This window comes from Aulostomus chinensis, chromosome 22 (genome assembly GCF_037954235.1).
Source record: "Aulostomus chinensis isolate RoL2024-O1b breed Wild chromosome 22, RoL_Achi_v1.0, whole genome shotgun sequence".
Classification (NCBI taxonomy): Eukaryota; Metazoa; Chordata; class Actinopteri; order Syngnathiformes; family Aulostomidae; genus Aulostomus; species Aulostomus chinensis.
The window spans coordinates 11,804,015-11,825,026 of NC_141341.1; the positions used below are offsets into that span (position 1 = coordinate 11,804,015).

Consider the following 21,012-nt stretch of genomic DNA (forward strand, 5'->3'; position numbering starts at 1 on the left):
CATTTACAATAATTTCCCGTATATCCTCTCTGCTGGTCTAAAGGTGGGCGTTGCGTAATAAAGCAGCAAGTAATATAACCTTGGCCCTGGAGAGAGAGAGAGAGAGAGAGAGAGAGAGAGAGAGAGAGAGAGAGAGACCGAGACCGAGACCGAGACCGAGACTGAGAGAGAAAGCGAAAGAGAGAGAGACACACACACACACACACACACACACACACACACACAAACTCCAAAAGCATCGGCTCCGAAAGGCAACCGAAAGTTGAAACCTGTCGTAGGTGGAGCAAGAGCATTAACCCTTTAAGAGATAAGCAGAAGAAGCCCAGGTAGCCTTAACGTGAGGAGAATGGGAGCGCTCTAAAGGTTAGCGCTTCATTCCTCTGCACCTGGACTGATGTTAGAGCTACACGTGGATAATTGGAAAAAGAGAAAAGAAAAGACCAATCTAAGACAAATTATCCTGTCCAGGCAGAGGGCAGGAGTGGGAACGCCTGAAAAGTTCATCAGGAGGCTTTGCAGAGTTTTTGGATTTGATCACCGAGTTTCTGCTCCACTGTGAACACTCATTTATAGGCCCATCAAGATTTCTTTTGGATCTTATCTCAGGAGTTGATTATGTTGGATGAATAAAGATGAGTGCAGCCAGAGGACGAAGAAGAAGAAGAAGAAGAAGAAGAAGAAGAAGAAGAAGAAGAAGAAAAAGGGAGCATCTTATGATCTTAAGTGAAGAATGTTCTGAGAGAAGACTGTTGTACAGTCAGAATCTGAGACCAGTTCTGACTGTAGGAAACAACTGTAGAAGTAGAGTTCCTGGAAAACGAAGGCAAGATGGAGACACAGTTGAACTTTTTTTTTTTTTTTTTAAATAACAAATTTAAAAAATAAACTAAGAAAATGAAGGATAAAAACAGAAATAAACAGAAGAGAAGATAACAATGAATTACATGTTTTGGCTCTTTGTCCTCTTGAGCCCAACCTGAAATTCTCTCATTGCTCGTTATAAGAATATTATTTATTTGGTTAGGATTTTCTTGCTTTCTTTGCTTATTTTTTCCTCGACTAGCCTCTTCAGACAAAAACTCACACAAAGGAGTCAAACGCCAGCTTTTTTATGTGTCCAGTCATTCACAACGATTGTACTTCTCCCGCCTGTCATGTCCATTTTGGACATTAAAAACAGTCCCATATAAAAGAAAACAAAATCCTGAATCCTTATTTTGAATTTATAAATTACTATTAGTGAGTTAGTGATTGATGTCAACCTCAAAGATCCACCATCGCTGTAGAAAAGTGAGGACTCGTCCATTCAGTACCGAGACAGAAGACCTAGAGAACAAAAAAAGCAACAAAAAATCCCCATCTGCTTATATTGGAGATTTTTTAATAACACAGTTCAATATTGCAACAGCCATCAGAATTTCCTAACGGGTAAAAATCATCAAAAACTAACCAAAAAAAGAAACTTTTTTTTCCAGTTTTATATTCCAAACACCAGAATTTCTTGGCTATGGCCCTAAATTCAAACAAATAAACCCTTACACAGTGAGCAGATAGTATATTCAACACATTGTTCTTCAAACAAATTATAAAAATAGATTTAGCATTTTCAAATACATATTTACAGTATTAAACATATAATGGTCACAGTAACGGAGAGGAGGGGGAGGGAGGGAGGAGTGGGGGGGTGGGGAAGAGAGGAGGGGAAACAACGTAAGCTTCATTCATCGTGGTGACGAGGTCCAGTTTGTTTTGTGCTAGTGACTGCATGTGTGCGTCTTTGTTCGTGTAAGAGTGTGAGTGTAAGTGTGTGTGTGTGTGTGTGTGTGTGTGTGTGTGTAAAAGGGTCTTGAGATATGTCAACATGTACGTGGAAACATCTAGAAGGACATATGAGTTTATTCATTTTGACTTACAGAGAGAAGGAAGAGATAAAAAAAAAACAACCCATCTTGCTGTACTTAAATACAAACCAGTTACAATAATCCAGTGCGTACCGTCCGTTGTGACATTGTAGAGTTGTAACTTAATGCCCCGATTAACTTCTTCCTTTAGAGAGAGAAAAGGCGAGGGGCCGATCGCTGCGCAGAGAGAATTCTGGAGGAAGTAAATGTGCAGCCACAAACTGAACTGCATCATGGCAGAGCATGATAGCATTGGACAAGAAAACTCAACATAATAATCCAACAGCAAAAACAACAACAAAAAACACGAAAAACGTTCTATAATACTGTATCCATACTGCCACACACACACACACACGTTGTAATGTATACATCCAATAATACAACTGCACCAGATTCACTGTTCAACAAAACACAGATACTGTGTGTCGACAGGAAAAACCCTCCGGCGTTAATCTCACTTCCTGTATACCAGACGACAAATGCGTTAAATAAATATTTCATGACATAAACCAAAAAACAAAACTGCTTTCTGTAACTTTTTACGATAAGTTAAATAAACCCCTTCCTTTCGACTAGAAAGGTATGTGTTAAACTTAAATAAATATGGATAAATATCTGATTGGGGCCATCTTCCAGAGCTGACTGGAGTTCTGTACACAGCACAGGGGGGTGGGGGTGGGGGTGAGAGCCTGTGGTGATGTCCTGGAGACGACAGCCACGCTGAAAGAAAGCATTTTGAAAATGCACACCGAGGATCAAGATGATAGCACAGAGATGAAGAGAGAGACATAATAAAGGGAATAAAAACAAATGTGAGGTTCAGCTTGGTGAAACTGACGGTGACACACACACACACACACACACGCGCGCGCACAACAAATAAATGATCAAACGCAACCTTTCACTTTACATGTGTATCCCACAGATTTTGTTGCACCGTCAGCAGCTCTGAGGACAACAAGAACAACAAGAACAACAACAAAAAAAAAAGCAGGCTGATATTCCTGAAAAAAAAAAAAATTACAGAATATCACAGCCTTACTGACTCATTAAATACTTCTTATAGGACGTGTTCAAAATTCTATTTCTGGACTCTTAACATGAGACAGCTCAGTCATTTAAATCGCTGCAGCTCTGATTACATTCCAGACATGTTTATTCATTCAGAAATACTCCTTTACCATCTTATATGAAATCAGTTCTGATGTACAATTATATAATTCTGAATCCTCATAATAAATCAGTTCTGCTTTCACTTGAAACCAGCCAAGAGGAGAAAGGATCTCCGTCAGTTCCTTGTTTTGTTGTTTTTTTTCTGATTCAAAGCCAGTAAAACAGTTCCCAGCTTTCAACAGTACTGTTTTGGAATCAGCGATGTAGTAAAGGGAAATTCCACCCGAAATCTATGTGTCATGGAGTCTGTAGTTTAGCGCATCTCCCTCAGCTCGGAGGTCACCCCGGTAGAGACGGTCGTCTTTCAAACAGCAGATCCAGGACCAGCGAGACTGAGCCGACACAGTTATTGAAGGTCAAAGTGCAGATAGAGGTCACAAAAAAAGGTCACATGACATCACTCCTCTGCTACGCCCGCCCCCACCTTCCCACCTCCTCAATCACGAGCTGCTCGCCTTCGGGAGAGAGAGGGCGGGGTGGGGCGGGGCGGGGTGGATTCATAGTAAAAAGGAAGGAAGGAATCAAGGAAGGCATGAGGAAGTATTGAGAAGGAGGAGTAAAATAGAGGAGTTAGCTGACAGATCTGCTCATCTTCAGTCTGGTAGAGCCTTCCCCCTCCCTCTCTCTCTACTCTCTCTCTCTTTCTCTCTCTCCTCTGGTCCACTCCATCATCCACCTGCATGGATGCGGTGCGAGGTGGACCAGGTGTATCGAGTGTTTGTTACACCTGTACACCGCGGCCGTGCATCTGGATGACCTGGGCTCTCAGGGTCTGGATGGCCGCCAGGATCAGCTTCTGGTGCTCCAGGGAGGTGATGCCGAGGCTCAGAACGTCTCTGTAAACACAAGGGTAAAGGTTTCGCACAATCAATCCAGCATAAGTCAAACGTACTGCTGCGTGTCAGCCCCTTTAGCACAGGTAACACCTTACTGGGGACTTTGTGACACACACGGCAGAGGGGGAACTGCGAAATGATAATCCCACCTTGAAAGGGACCTGTTGGGATTGAAATATTTCTCGAATAAAAAGGAAAATAATGATTCATCTGTCTCCGATTCAAAGGAAAAACAGTAACAGACTTCTCTTGAATGAACTCCTTGGAATTTCATTCAATTTAAACCCCAGTTGAAAATAGTAAAAAAATAAATAAAAAATGTCAGACCGACCTGTTGTGCACTGATTAAAAGAAACTTGCTGAACATTTAATTGGAATTAGAAAAAAATGGCTTTCTTTTTAAGCTTTAATTGGCACTAAATAGCATTGTTCTTTCATGAAAGGTTTTGTGTGTGGAGTGAATTTTTCGGAACCCGCAGGCCTGTAATGTCAAGCAGTAATGAGATGTTTGGACTTGTAATACGTCCGATGAAATAACATTCAGAAATTTTTGACATGAGAGGACAAAGAGTTTTTACATCAAGACAAAAGGAGACATTATTCTCCAAGTCCAATTTTTAAACTATTTTTTTTCCAAGTGCCATAAAGTCAGCCAACTTCTCCAAAATGGGAAATGAAAGGGTCCGGGGGGGGAGGGGCGTAACGCTACTCACTGTACAGTCATTCGCGCCACAGACTCCAAATAGCAGTATCCTGCAGCAGTGAAGTTGTCCTTGTAGCGGCCCATGTCCACCGCGTCCAGCCACTCCCCCACAGAGTTAAAGGACGGGAAGGAGGGTAGAGGTCTCTCCGCTAGTGTAATGGATGAACTCAGGGTCCTGAGGGAGGGGGAACAGGGTCAAAATGTTTTACTGAAATGTCCGGCCACAGCAGATGAGCGCCGCTCTTCATCTGGTCCATCTGACGTACCTGCGTGCCAGTGTGGAAGAACCGATGCCGTCGGGCGAGCGGATGCTTTTACTGAGGGCTGAGTGGATCTGGCTGAAGCTTGGTCTCTCTGTCCTCTCCTTCTGCCAGCAGTCCAGCATCAGCTGGTGGAGATGTGTGGGGCAGTTCACCGGGGCGGGCAGCCTGAAACCGTCCTCAATGGCCTTGATCACCTTGAAGACAGAGACACAGGAAGGCAGTCATATCAGAATTAAAGCTGCTATTTCATACAATCCATTAATTCAGTTCTTTCCCAGGGAGCATGTCTTGATTGATCGACCTCAACAGGGGAGCTGGAAGAGAACAGATTAATATTCTGTCCTACTTTGAAAAAGTTAGTTGCCTCGCAGTTGAGCAGCAGCGGTCCTCAAGCAAACTGCTTGGAAAAGAAAAAAGAAAAAGGCAATTTACACTTTTCACCTGATTACATTGACAGCTGGTGTTAGCGTGTGCCTCCACCTCCCATCAGCTCCATTTATGTGGGACAAAACAAAAACAGCACAGTCACAATGCAGCCACGACCACCTCTGGAGCTGGCTCGGCCAATCAGATCACAATCCTACAATCAATGCGTGTAAATGAGATCTAGCGGTTTCTCCAACTGTGATCCGATCGCACCGAACGCAGCGGTTTATTTTGTGATCAGCAAAGTTTTGATTTAAAAAAACAATTTGCTTCCATTGCATCCATTCTTCTTCTTTTTTTTTTTTTAAATCAACACTTGACTAAGGATCGGTTTCATGAACAACTGTGAATGAGACCAACCCTTCGTCCCGCATAAGGTTACTTCTATTTTTTTGCTATGGAAAACATAACCAGATCCTGATTCAAGAGCAGGGTTGCTGGGTTGACCGTCTTCTACCTTCACTACAGACTGACATTGCTATTCTAACCAGTGTGAATGAATGAAACCTGCAGCGAGCCAAATAATGACTATAAGAGCCAATCATTATCAGCGAGAGATTAAAGGTATCCCTTCAAATATGAAATGATGAAAAAACACTTCACAGGATATTCAATGTCACTTAGTGTCACTTCGCAGGATATTTGATGAGATATCACATTAGTCGGGCTCCTATCAGCGGCTGACTGTATTATTTTAATTTCCTATTCTACATTACGGTGAAGGTCTGTGAATGCAACTTACTATACCGTCAGGTTTAAAATGGAAAGGTAATTACACGGATGAAACGAACGCTTAACAAAGACAAACAGCCGAATTCAATACGTGTGTAAGGAATCAGCATTTTTCATCATTTCCTGTAAAATCTTCACCTCTTCAAACAGCAGAGCGCGGCAGCATCCCTCTAGACCGCCTCCGTGTTCTGGCCCCTCCATAAAACTAATGTCGTATCCATTCAAAAACCATTTCCCAGCAAAGCTCGCAGGAGACTACCTCTCAATATATACCGCAATCTGTCCCGCTCCTGAATCAGATGAAGAAATACAATCTCCTGAAAGGAGGAAATAAAGTGTGTGCATAATCATAAAAATTACATCCATCAGCTGCATAATTTCTTAAAACACTTCCCCTCTACCTCGCCAACCTCTGCCCCATTCCTCCGTCCGCCAGGCCCCTTAAGCTCCTATCTCACTAAAGAGCATTCATAAAATGCTACTCAGCATTTGACATTTTCCATTTAATCAAAGTCGGCAGGTAAAGGGCACGATGAATCACAGGTGGACAGGCCGACTAACAATTCCGTTATGATATAATGTATCAATTTAAAGTGGATTAATAACCCTGGCACTCTACAAGCCTGACCTTCGCCCTCTCGATAAAGTTTGATCATAAAAACCAGGCTGAGGGGAAACTTTCTAGTGGAAAGCTTTCCGTTCTTGCGCCTGATGATGAACTCATGCATATTAATTTTTGGAGATTCATGAATTGAACATGTTAACACATGATGGGTCGCTTTCTGACATTCGTCCTGCCTGCATAAACTCCGGGTGTTATTTTGTTATGAGGCTAATATGAGAGGCCATTAGAAGGGCAGAGCTTTCGGACATGATACCAACGATAACGTCTGTCTAACTTGAACTGTTTTCTGGAACAACGTTATCGCTCTTCTTTTCTGCAAACTGGCTTTCAACTGTCCTTTAGAGACATGACTTCCTAAAAAGTAAAATCTGAAAAAAACAAACAAAAAAACAACCTTTTTCTTTTTTTGGAAAAACAAAAAGGCAGGAATGACGACAGTAAAGCGGAGCACCCATCTGCATTCAACTGGAAATAATGGGTTGCTCCTGATAAGCAGCGGGGTCCTTTTGACCCTTATCTCTTCTGCCCTCAAAATAGCAAATACTTAACATTTTCCAAGGGAAGATGGATATTATAGAGGGATTTCCAACACTTTTAAGAGCAGTGTGGCACTCTGGGACAGACGGAGGCCACCAGAAGGAGGTCAATGCTTCCTTATGAGAAAACAAGATTGGTTATGGAGCTGATGCAGACTTTAAGAGGGGAATTAGCTTTCAGAGGGACTCTGGATTCTTTGCCTTTTTTTTTTTTTTTTTTAATAAGATCCAGGCCGGCTCTGGATGAAGAGTTCATTGATAAAGAGAATCAGGGGGAGGTGGAAGAGAATGCTATACAGTTATTAATATAGAAAATGACCCTCTTCTCTTCCTCCTTTCTCATGCACACTTACATCCTGGTTGCCCATATCCCAGTAGGGTCTCTCTCCATAGGACATGACCTCCCACATGACAATGCCGAAGCTCCAGACATCTGAGGCTGAAGAGAAACGATGGTACTGGATAGCCTCTGGAGCCGTCCACAGCACCACGCTCTTCCCTCCGTGCTGGAGGAAAGAAGAGAAGAGAAGAGAGGGAGGGTATTGAGTAAAAGGGCGCGGATGAGTTCACAAAAGTAAAGCTTTAATATTCTCTTTGAAAAGCTTTGAACATACAGTATTTTCAGTTGATCAAAAGGATCTTTAGAGGGCTTGATTCACCTTGAGTGGACCCCAAAATATCCCTGGAAATCCAGCCCAGAATTAAAAAAAAAATTTTTTTTTCTTCCTTAAAAGCTTAATTATAGGACCTCAAACAAACCTGACATGACGCGTGTTCATCATTTGATCAAGTCTCATTAAAAATATCACCCCTATGGGTGAAAACTTCCTACCAATGGGGAGTTGAGGATCCTTTGTGAGAAACAGTCTCATAGTTGTACGCCTCCGCCAAACAATCCAGTGTGAGCTCACACGCATGTTTGGCGGCACTCATATGTCATGTATGTGGTGCAAACTTTAAGGTGATTTAACTACAAAAAGCCTCCAGGTGCGACTGAGATCTCTCTTTTTGGAATGTTATGATGTTGAATTAAATTTGACCTTTAAACTTTTGGATAGAAAATGTCATCATTTCCTGCTCTTAAACGTTACTGTGACCCGTGTTACGATAATTAGCGCGCGTCTCTTCATCTTTTCGGTTTATCCTTGATGTTTTTGCAAATTTGCATGTAAAAGAAATTCCTCTGAGATATTACTGAAATATCACCTTCATGACAGAGGACAATGACCTTCAGTTTTGAGTTTTGACCACAAAAATTCATTCATGCCTGAGTCCGAGCGTTGGTGCCAAATTTGACAAAAATTCCTGCCAGGCATTCCTGAGATATCGTACGAATGAGAATGGGACAGATGGACAACTGGAACATATAGTAACGCCGGCCTACAACTAACGCTAACACTGAAGCTAATGCGGGTACATTAAAAAAAAAAAGCAAGAAAACAATAAAGAAAGAAACAATAAGACATCCTGGCAACATCCCATGCCTACGTGTCCATGGTAACACCTCACCAGTGTAGTGTAGATAGCCTCAATCTTGTCCTCCTGAAGAGGCCTGAAGCCAGACACCTTGCAGCCCAGGTTGGAGTTTACCAGAACCTACGGGTGTAAAAGCAAATCGATTAGCACTGGTTACATTCGGAGGAGAGACAATGTCAGCGTGGGAGCTCGCCACCCTGGCGGGACAAGCTCACATCACACCGGGGCGACAGCTGATTGTTTACGAGAACAAGCGCTCTTTTACTTCACGGAATTCAACGTGACCAGTGCATTTGCAGCTTCGACATACAAGCTCTTTTGAAGGGGGGGGGGGGGGGGACCTGCAGAGCAAAACCCCAACATGACAAAATGATTTTGACAGTATTGTCTTGTCTTTTTCAGCTTCATGTGTTCCTCAAATAAAAACCTACAGGGAAGTGATTAAATGTCAAATATGTTTGTAGACAAGGACAAATTGTATTCTAAAGTGTACATCCCCAACACATGCATCACCCTGTACACTCTAGTCTATCAACTCCTCCCACCCGCTGCCTTACCTTGTGTGCAGCCAGGCGTTTGTGGACGAAGCCCATTTCGGTGAGGTACTTCATCCCCGATGCCACACCAGTCAGCATATCCATCAGCTGCATGACACTCAACTGGCCTTCGTGTTTCTGTGGTTTGCAGAGTCAAAAGACCGAGTTGAGAAAGGGGAGGGATGAATGTCGGGGAACGAAAGAAACAAGAAGAGAAAGAGAGAGGAGGAGAGAGAGAGAATATAGAAATGGAAAGTAAGTGGAGTGTGCAGTAGGTAGTGATCCAAAAAAGGTGACACATCTGTTACGAGAGTATAATGTTATGCTCACTGAGCTGAATCTCTTTATTTGGAGAGTAAAAACAAACAGGCCATTAATTCATATCATTATAAAGCATGCTGCGGTGGTTCAAAGAGCGGCGGGGCACAATAACAGTTTACAGGAGCTCACAGTATCTCTGAGCAGAAGCACTCCATTTGTGTGGTTAATTATGTACGTTTTCCTTACGACTCTAATAAGCACAAGTATTGCTGCCGTAGGACTGCGGTATAATGGTGCCTTTAGGATTATTATTATCACAGTTTGTTGAATGAGCCCAAAAACAGAAGGCTTCGTCTTGGCGTTACACAATTCTGCTTATAAACCACACATGAATACACAAGTAAACATTACTCAAAAACTTACCCTAAGGAAGGAATCTAAGGCTCCATTCGACATGCTCTCCACGATGATCATCATGGTGTTACCTGATGAAGACAGTGGAGGATATAAGTGAACGACCCAGGTTTAGAAACATGACGTGATTGTTTGCATCTGCGATGTGTGCCTGTCAAAGCGACCTTGACGTTTGACCATCAAAATCTTCTGAGCTCATCCTCGATTCCAAATATGAAGCAATTTCCCCATGGCGTTCCTTAGATATTGATAACGTCTGAGGTGAAAAGAACCTTGACCTCTCACCATACTGTAGATCTATTTTCAGTTCATCCTCAAGTCCCAGTGGATGTTTGTGGCAAATATTAAGATATTTCCTTGAGATGGCCTGAGATATCGTGTTAGCAGCAGCGGTGCAGATATCACACACGTGAGTTGATGAAGACATTGTTTTTTTCAGTTTATCCTCGAGTCCCAGTGGAGGTTTTTAGCCAAATTTTAAGAATTTTTTTCAAGCACATTGTGTTGATAAGAATGGGACGGATATACGATGAGCAACCACAAACATAATGCCTCGGGTCCTGAGCTGTCACTGAAGCATAGGCGTAAAAAGTGATAGAGGTAATAGAGACACAAAGAGAGGGAGGATAAAGTGAGTCTAGTCCACTTGGCAGCGCGGCAGGCATTGTGCAAAGCCATTCTTCATCCAGTGAACTGTGGTGAAGCTGGGAGAACCTGTGTGCTGCCCTGGCTGTCTCAGCAAGTTTAACGACCCTTAAACACTCACTCTCCTGCAGACGTGCACACAAACACAAACACAAACACAAAAACACACACACACACACACACACACAGATCTGTGCAAAACAACACACACAAATCAACAAGGTCCAGGTATGCATGTTCGTTCACACTCCACACACACGTGCACGCACACACATCCACACACTGTGTGCCCAGGCACAGATGGCAGGAATCCAGCAGTGCTATGAAGTGCACAGAGAGGGAAAATAAGACTGCAGCAGTTGGAGGAGAGCAAACAAGGAGAGAGGTGGAGGAGTGGATTACGGGAGGTTGAGAAAGCAAGATAAAGCTTGATAGATATGTAAACAACTTGATAGCTAAAAGGTACATATTCTCCGATAGGTTGATAAGCTCATCCGTCCTGACACTCTGTGCAGCCCACACACTGTAAAAAAAAGAATCTGTAGAATTCCCGAAACGCCAGTTTTCAAGAGGCCATTTGGAAAGGTAAGCAGCAACAGCGGGGGGGACTGGAACTCGATATAGAGACAACAGTCGTGTTTTCATTTGATTTTTAGTGAATTTCAAGATATAGCGCATCGTATTTTCATATAAATCTGATGGTTCCTTGCTAAATCATGATGGCCAGACGATCTCTCCGTATTTCACACTCGCTGGCCGTCACGGCGATACTGTGCGCCGTCTCTCTGCAGAGCTCGACACTTCTAGCTCTCTGCCAATTTACATGTGGATAAATAAATGTGAAATGTGTGGGCTTCCATACACCCAAATGTCACTGAGCCAAATGGATCACATTCAGAGGTTGTGTGATACTCAAAACATTGTATCCACCGTATCATAGCCCAAACAGCAACAGCAGAGTAGGTCAAAGCCAGGATGACTACTTCCTGTTAGCCCTCTGCTGAGTTGAATGTACATTCATAATTTAGTCAGGCAACTCTTAAAAATAACCAAAAGTTATCAGACTGAATTTTGACAGTGAGACGAGTCATTTTACAGGCCGGGTTGTTTACAATTCACTCATGGATCGTAATTGAGAATCCAACTGAAAATGGCACCCCGAGTAGTTCGCCTACGTGTGAATGTTTCACATGTGTGTTATAACACGCCTAATCAAGGGAACTCAACAGAGGCAAACATCATCCTAGCTAATCACATATGGGATTGCTGCCAGGCGAGCAGAGGCAGGTGGGCTTTCATGACACAGTGACGAGATCGTTAGATCCAAACTTAATGTCACGATTGTCAACATCTCTGTAATCTTGGATCCGTCTTTGGCCTTGAAGTAAGTCTCAAACTGTTTCCCCTCTGACTGTAAGCTCTTACTGTAGCTGTATGAACATCCAAAATGGCAAATTTTCGGCCCATGCACTGGGAGAACATATGCATTTTTCATTCATAAGAAAGTGTGACTTGATGTAGCAGCCAACTGCATCCAACTTGGCCCAATTTGCTGTCTCTGCTGTATCAGGGTACTCCTGCTTTGACATGCAACACACAGCGATCCATTATAAATATATAAAGACTACGTGCCGTTCATCTTATTTCTACTTTGTACATTCAAAGAAGGACCAGCTTCATTATATTTCCATAAAAACTCTTACATGGTGAAACCATTTTCACTTACTTTACTCAAATGAAATTTATTCCAGATTCATATTTCCAGCTCCAGATCCGTCTGTCTGAAACATGTCAGCCCTGAGTGGGTCAGTGGTTTTGATTCATGATCGATCTGAACCGCCGTTATGTTCCACTCCAGTTTCTTTCAAACAAAGCACCTTATTACATTTTTTTTTTTTACAACCCTATTAACTTTAATCCTGTAACTGCCAGTAAGAAGGTGGAAGCAAACGGAGGGTCATAAAAGAGGCAGGATGTAGCTGCAGAAAGGTGAAGAGGAAGCGCTCCTTCTTAATTACAGCCATGTTTTTATGTGGCCTTTAATGACAGCCGATTAGGAAGAAGGGGCTTGTCTCATTTCCCTTTTTTTTTGCGCTTCCTCGTCTCCTCATCCTCTGGCCTGTAACCTGCACATCGATCTTGGTGTGCCATCTTGAAAGATTTTTTCAATTCTGAAATTCCAGGCAGTGACCGACACATTCAATATTCCTTCCGTATTCAATTGTTTTATGAGTTATAGGGATAATGTAACTTCCTTAAATTTCACCTTTTGTTAAAAAGCTTCCACCCAATTCAGCTGCTTAAAATCTAACATGATGCGTACAAGTACGAACAGCTGATCATTTTTAATTCTTTTATCAATTCTCTTGCAAATAGTTTATGGGATCTCTGACAAAAAAAACACACACACACACACCATTTGAATTCAATCAAAAGTCAATATAGAGTTGTCATGAGCACTGTTCCGCTTGTCAGACGCAGATCATAAAACACAGAAGACAGATGATGCATCTGTGCCACACGTCATATTTAATTGATGTCTCTCATGGATGTCTCATTTTGCTGAAAGCCTGTTGATTCCACTCATCTCCCCTCGTGTGTCTCCTTCTTTCCACATCTCAGGTGGGAGGGGTTACCACGAGAGGAGGAATCAAGGAAACACAGACTGAGAATTTTCTTATAGGAGGGATAGCAAAGGTAGGATGGAGGTGGGTGTTGTATTTTGGAATGAATTTCAGGAGTTGAATATGAATCAAATAATGCTAATCTACTGCTGAAATTCACATTTTTCTTCTTTGTTTTTTTAAATTAAGAGGCCGCGTTACACAGTGAACCTCACCCTTCTCAAATTGACCTACTGAGCCTGCATGAGAAAACAATTTTGTTTCATCTGAATCAGAATCTCAAGTTTAAGGTGATAACGTTATCTCCCTGAAATACAACATCAGGCCTCTGGAGAAAAACTAAGAGAGATAGAGAAATCTGCAAATAAAAGTGAATCTACAATATAAGTCGGAAATCCAGGCTCATGAGCACTAAGGCAAGCTCATCAAACCCAAATCTGAGGAACCGTAGCGACCGTACAGCAGCCAAGGATGACCCTCGTTTTTAACCTCCATTTTATGCCTACTCAGTTAGCAAAAGCAGCTAACACCTGCCGGTGATAACAAGTGATAGATAAGGTTTGATTGCCCTCTAGTGGTCAGACTGAATAACAACCATATGCTCATAGTGGAATTGGCAGTGCATAAGCATATGAGTACATTCTATGTGCTACAGTGCAACCAATATTGGTGCTCATCCTTGGAATTTGCTAATGACACAAAATTATATTCCTACAAAAATAAAAACAGTTCATTTTGCATGACAAATATTCCAGAGAACTTTGTGTGCATCAACTTTGGAAATGTGTGACCACACATTGAGATGCTTTCCCCTCGCTGTTGTAACACATCGCTGCTGTGACATCACAACGTCGACTTTTCTCTCTCGCCCAGGCTTGTTACAGGGATTTTTCATGAACTGGTACTCTGTTGTATACCGACGTACCTTAAAAAGTTCAAAGTTCAGCACTCAAGTAAGAGGCTTAATTTTAACAATCAAAACAAAAACAGCTAAATGAATGCAATTGGAATATTACAAAATTAGAATATAACAAATAAAAAGGAATGAAATTTGAATGGAAATATCCAGGATGAGTGACACCATTAATTGGAGATGCGTAAAGTTTCGTGGAAAGAAGGAAGGTGGCTGGATGAGTATCAGGTGGGGGGGTAAGTGATGTAAAGCAGGTGATTTGTAGTCGAACAGTATGTGGGTGTGTGTGTGTACTGTTTATGTGCACGGATGTGTGATTTCATGCCAAGTAGGAGGGAAGCAAGCAGGTGTGTGTGTGTGTGTGTGTGTGTGTGTGTGTGTGTGTGTGTGTGTGTGTGTGTGTGTGTGTGAATGATAGTGAAAGAGAAATTGAGCATATGGGACCGTCTTTGTATGTGTGTTAGGGAGCATGCACCCAAGCTGTGTGTGTGTGTGTGTGTGTGTGTGTGTGTATGTGTGTGTGTATGTGTACGTGTGTGTGTGTGTGTGTGTGTGTGTGTGTGTGTGTGTGTGTGTGTGTGTGTGAGAGATTGTGGGAGAGATTGGAGTGGATCTCAGGGCCCTGCTGAGTCTCTAGCACCAATTACTGTACCCTGCACATCTGCTGCCATCCTGCTGAGCACAGTGTGTCCGGGCACCATGCCCACAACCACACACACACACACACACACACACACACACACACTGAGCATCACTGCGGCAGTAACAAAAACTTCACAAACTCTTTAAAGCTTCTCCCTTCACCTGCCATTCCTATTAACCTCTACCTCATACCAGATCATCTCTGTCTCTCATGTCTCTTTCCTCTGTCTCCTCCCTTCAAGTTTTTTCTCTTTTCTCCTCCTTCCATCCTGTTTTCACTCCAAGACATCAATTGCTATCTGTCAGTAGAAAATAGGCCTTGATGTAGCTCGGCTGCTAGCACAAGACTTCCATCCCACCTCTGCTCTCTACTCTTACGCCGTTGCCTTCTTCACCGTCCTCCCACCCGCCTCCTTCACTGTGAGAGTTGACCCCCTCCACGTGTATGAGATTAAAGTGGTGTCCCAGTGCTCCTCTCAATCCTCTTTTTTCCACTGTCCGTCACATTTGCTCCTCCTCCCCTTTCATGATCTCCCCCCCTCCCCCTGCACATATGATACTGAAATGGTCAATTCCATTTCCCCCTTCTACCCCATTCTGTGCTTCTCCGACAACCTCTTTTCCGTTCATCCTCCCCAGCTTCCTTTGTACCCCATTCCATGCCTCACCTTCCGCTTGATCTCTCTTACCAGTAGTGATGACACCCTCCAGTCTGATGATGTTGGAGTGATCAAATTGCCCCAGGATGCCAGCCTCACTGAAGAAGGAGCGGCGCTGTTTGTCAGAGCAGCCTGCTCTTAACGTCTTTATGGCCACCGGCAGCTCTCTCTTACTTGGCAGCTTCAGGCAACCGCGGCACACCTCTCCGAAGTCGCCTGTTGGAGGGGAGAAGAACAAACAGAGGTCATGACTTTCAATGATTGATGAGGAAACAGAGTGAGAGAGAGAGAGAGAGAGAGAGAGAGAGAGAGAGAGAGAGAGAGAGACACGATATGGAGAAATATCCCAGAACAATAAAAGTGAAATTGGAGGGACTCAGGGAGAAAGGGCAGGGTTATCACAGAAAGATGAAAAAAATACAAACTTATTGAGGGAGAAAGCAGGACAAGCACAAACAAGCACTCCTGAGATACAAAGGGATCAAAGAGAGATCAAAGAGGGGGTATGATGCAAGTGAAAGAGTGGAACATTAAGTTCAGAAATATCACTGATGAACAGGGATCTCCAGCTCTCTCCTGGCTGCTTGGAGGATTTGCAGAGATGCTTGAAGTTGCCTCTCCATTTCCCCCAGTTGTGTCTTGTCCCTGTTCCATTTTCTGCCTATACTGTGTACCGCGAATTAGCTTGTCGTGTTTGGAAGTACTGGCTGCAACTATAAGATGTTTCCTCGCCTCTTATGGCTGGTCCTTCCTATTGTTGCTACGTCGGATTTCTCATCCCTCCACCACAACACAAGTTCAGAGGTCCCTCATCCTGGTCGTGACTCTTCTCACCCCCGGTGCCAAAACTGTCTGATGAGCTCCCACACAGCTTTTTCATTACAGAAACTCTACAAACACATATTCCTTTTGAAGATCTTAGCAAATAAGCAGAATTGGAAGTTTCAAACATTTTCAGTTTCAACATAGAAATTTCGAGGATCCTGCGTTTTAACTAGAGTTTTAAGACTTTTAACTAGGGCCTAAAATCTAGGATAACCCCTACGATGCTGCTTCAGTTTTGACAGTGCTTTATTTTCATTTATTTTTCAGTCTTCCCAAAAACTGCTAATTTACCACGGCTGTATTCTCACGGAGTGCAGTTTACCTGTGTGCACTATTCTCTCGATCTTGATGCTGGAGTTGTCCAGCTCCTTGGCGAAAGCATGAACGGCCTGTAGCAAGTCCTCACAGGTCTCTGGGTCGATGTAGGTCCTCCTTGTAGGGATCTTGACTAGAATGATACAAATAAATAAATGAATAAATCCATCACAATGGAAGCGAAACACATTTAAAAGTAAGGCAATATCCTGTTAATCTCTGGGCTAGCAGCTGCACATAAATAGCTGTAGGGCCCTGTTACCACGGCTGGATTTCACCACTGACCTCCAGTAAGATTCTGAATAGTTGACAAGATATTTTTGATGATGATAAATGATACGCTCCATGCCCCCAGTTACATTTCTGATCCCCTCAAACCTCCTTCTACCTTTCCACTGCCTTTTAATTACCACTTGCTCCAAAGAGAAAAAAAACCCCCAATGACGTTCGCACCTTTTATCAGAATAATCTATCAGATTTGAATTTTTTATGTGAACTTGTTGAAAAAAAGTCCCTATGAGGAAAAAGTTTCGGGTTTAATCCATTATTAAACTCTGTGTGTGTGTGTGGATGAGTATATTTACCGAGTTTTCTGACTTTTTTGTTAGCCCGAGAGACATCTGTGGACCCTGATAGAACACTGCTCTCAACGCCAAACATTTCTGACAACTGCATTCATTTGTGCTCCATTGAGGCTACCGTCAGTAGAGAAGTTGGTATCTGTGCTCCTGATGATTGTTGAACGTTGGATCAAAATGTCGAGGAAGCAGCCCCCACTCTTTGATCTACTGAGAAGCCAATCAATACTTGAGTTTAACCATCGGCGTTGGCGAAAACAGAAAAACCTCCTGCTTTCAAACTACAATATATCTTCGGACCTATAAATATGTGTCCAGGATGGGTGTCTGCAGTTTTTCACCCTGATTTAAACGCGAAGAATGCTTCCATTTATATATCAATAACACGTTTAGTTCTCTCTTCATTTGGTTTGACCTTGCGAACTCTAGAGGCAGAGAGAAAAGCCAGATCAAAGGCTCAGAGTGCTCAAATCTGACTTTGGGTTTCTTCCACGAGGCTTTAGTCAGATCACAGGGCTTTTCTACCAGGCTTTTTGTCTTTTGGCTTGCCTCAGAATGTTATCTCACTAACCCACACACATATGCAAAATAGAAAACACAATGCAATCTTCCGTCAAGAAACTGGGACAGGACATAATAGACAGTAAAATGCTGACGTCGCCTTTACGTGCTCTTAGTCATTTTGTAGCAGAGTTTGTTGTTAGTTTGAAAGTTTCCGTCAAGGTGCGAATTCCTCAGTCCCTCTTCATCTAAACATTATAGCTTGACAACCTCAGCAGAAAATTCACAAATACATTTGAAAAGGACCGTAGCTCTGCAGCTGCACTCTGCAGGCCCCGAGCTGGACCGCCCGCCTCTGATGAGAGGAGTGACTGCTCACTGCTGAGCCAATGAGAGGGCACTTTCATGAATTTTTCCACTTTATGTTAGAATTAACCTTGCAGGGGCAAAGCTGATCCAAAACAGTAAATGTTATGTTTAACCAATGAGACAGTGGATATATATATACACACACACACACACACACTCATTTGTATGAGTAAAATCAGTGTTTAACACAAGCTTAAGACGTTGAAGAATGACATGCTAGAAGAAGCCAGCTGTGGTGATGTAATTTGTGATTTGTTGCAGTGAACCTGGGACAACGTTAACTTCCTGGTTAGCTTACAGAACTACAGAGAGAAATGTACACACTCCCTCCAGTCATGCTGTGTGTGCGCTGACATGCAGTACCCATCATAACTTGCACCGCTGATAATGTGATTGGGCTTCATGGAAAATATTAAAAGGAATTTTGCATTTTCATCACTTTGCAATTGCCAAGATTTTTCATCCTCTTTATCCTTGCTGCAGTTAATAAAGGTGACTCATTACGGACTATTTAGGGCCTCCATAAGTTAAAGTACCAACTCAAAGAGCAGTGCAAATTCTAAATATAAATCATTTTATCTTGCTTTTCTTTATCTATAAAGGAGAAAAGGGTATTATTAATGATAACGAAGGCTAATTTCCTTCAAGGACCCCTCCAGGATCTTTACTGCTACATTAATGAGACACAACAATTGGAATTTCTATCGACACTTAGAGCTGAAAGTGATATTGAACCCAACTCTTCCACCACAGAACAAAACACTACTCGCTCCTTCAATGAGCATCTTGTTTTCTTTATCAACTGTCTATTGTGTTCACCAAACACTAACAACTAGAAAATAAACTCGGCAGCAGTTAGCCAATAACCATTAACCATTGGAGTCCAGTTCTCAATTAGACGACCTTTGGCCCTTGTTATAGCATGTTAAGGATAATCTTCCAGGAAAAGGCCTGGTAGTTTTCCCAAAAGCCAGACAGGAGCTTTGAAATGTGATTACAGCTCTAGATCGACCTGAGTGATTCTATACCGGCTACCTCATAACGGTTTATTGATCTAACACACACACACACACACACACACACACACACACACACACAAACACACACACACACACGCTCGTGTGTCTACATACACTCTCACAGGTAGGTTTGTGCACACACCCTGACCAATAAAGCCAAAAGTCCAATTCTGAAGCAAATGAAAGCTTTCCTATTTGTTTTTGTTTTTTAAGGCCAGAGATAAATGGATGATCAAGAGCTCTTCTCCAAACAGTTTAAAAGCTTTCTCTAAATACTAATGCATTGAAAAGTCTCATAAAAGACACAGGCGGAAACACGCACACGCACACGCACACACACACACACACACACACACACACACACACACACACACACACACACACACAAACACACACGCTTCATTAAGTCCTTGGCTGATTAGTTTCAGGGTTAACTGTGTCACTGCCATGAGCGATTGAGGGGAAACTGAAGCATATTCACACTCGGCTGCATGAGTGGCACGTTATTGGACCACGGAGTGAGCAGCCTTGCAGCCTCAAACATTTTCTCTCGAGGCAAAAGGACACAAACTGAAATATTTTATCCTTCCTCGATATCACAGGGCTCTTTTTTCCTGATGAATTCCCCAGACACCCTCTCTGTCTCTGTCTCTTGCTTACATGAAATCAGACTACAGACAATATCACAAACCATTAAAGGAGATTTCAGGAAATTCTTGATCCTTCTCTCCTCCCCCCAACCCCCACCCCCACCCGACGTTGTATTTCTAGGTCATACTGACATAAAACTAATGTTCCGAGCAATGTCAATAATGACGAGACATAGAAGTGCATCCTTCATGCACTCGTTTATCCTCTACTTCATTTCTGATTTATTCCCTCTTTCCTTTAATATATGGCTATGGAATATGGAAGGTTAAATATATAATAAAAACACTCAGACCTAAATCTTGTATTGCACTTGTTGGATAAAGAACAAGAAAAAAAAAAGAAGCATCGTTGACTAGTTGTGTGACTGTCCATGTCTGACATGAAAGAAAAAAGTGTGTATTTATGAAAAGCCAGGCCAAAAAAATGTGCGAGCATGTCTGTGTGTATTGCGTGCTTGTCAGCTGTTGGCATGTCTTTGTTTGGGCAGATTTAATTCCCAGCCGCATGGCTTCGGCTCATTATTCATCAGACATAGTGCTCCAAACCTCTCCAGAGGGCTCAGCATGCTGGGAGATTAAACAACGCAAATGAGCACGCACGTAACAACACACACACACACACACACACACACACACACACACACACACACACACACACACACACACACGCACACACACACACACGCACACACACACACACGCACACACACACGCGCGCGCGCGCGCTACATTTACCAAACTGTGTACACCCACAAGAAAACTCTCAACACACACATATCCTCCAAATTAGCGGAGCTTTGGCATGCACACACAAACAGGAAAAGATATGTCAAACTACTTCCATTCTGTTACTGTCCAACAAAAAAAGCCTATTGAGAGCTTAGTGAGTTTGTAAAAAGAGATATTTATAACCATGTTCGACAACATTTAACTATCTCTCCTGTTGCCTGCCTCTAACTCCCTCACTCCCTCTACCTTCCCCCTCACTGCCTCTTTATCTTCCTCCTCCTCCTGATTTCAATATCCATCAAACTCACCCCCTAATGGAGTGCATCAGCGTGCTAAGAGTTAGCTAAGCATGCACCTCAGAATTAAGAATTAATGCCACATCGCTAAATGCCTAAAGAGTGACCTGTATTGCATGTGCACATGCGTGTTCACATGCGTGTGCAGGATCATCGCCCTCGACTTACACTGGAAGTAAAGTTCCTCGTCTCCCTCCTGAGAGGCTTTGCTGTAGCCGCATTGTCTGCAAAAGACAAACAAAGACAGGCATCAGACAGTTTTATCCCAGTTGGCAGATACAAACAAATACAAGCATCAGACAGAGTTTATCTTGAAACTTAATAGATTATATGGAATGTGCAATAAAAGAGATGAGAGCAAG

At 42.7% G+C, this 21,012-nt stretch overlaps 1 protein-coding gene across 3 annotated transcripts in view; it reads right to left on the bottom strand.

Annotated features, from left to right (window-relative positions):
- Window positions 1–1,378: 1,378 nt before the first annotated feature.
- epha10 (EPH receptor A10) overlaps window positions 1,379–21,012 on the bottom strand; it is a 161,280-nt gene continuing 141,646 nt past the window's right edge. For all 3 annotated transcript variants that reach the window (XM_086193995.1, XM_086193993.1, XM_086193994.1), the window contains 10 exons: window positions 20,819–20,874; window positions 16,516–16,641; window positions 15,399–15,584; window positions 9,895–9,956; window positions 9,232–9,348; window positions 8,708–8,794; window positions 7,552–7,704; window positions 4,883–5,073; window positions 4,627–4,791; window positions 1,379–3,913 (listed from right to left, as the gene is read on the bottom strand). In XM_086193995.1, the coding sequence (XP_086050121.1) occupies window positions 3,799–3,913; window positions 4,627–4,791; window positions 4,883–5,073; window positions 7,552–7,704; window positions 8,708–8,794; window positions 9,232–9,348; window positions 9,895–9,956; window positions 15,399–15,584; window positions 16,516–16,641; window positions 20,819–20,874 (1,258 nt within the window). In that variant the 3' untranslated portion in view covers window positions 1,379–3,798. The remainder of the gene's footprint in view (window positions 3,914–4,626; window positions 4,792–4,882; window positions 5,074–7,551; window positions 7,705–8,707; window positions 8,795–9,231; window positions 9,349–9,894; window positions 9,957–15,398; window positions 15,585–16,515; window positions 16,642–20,818; window positions 20,875–21,012) is intronic.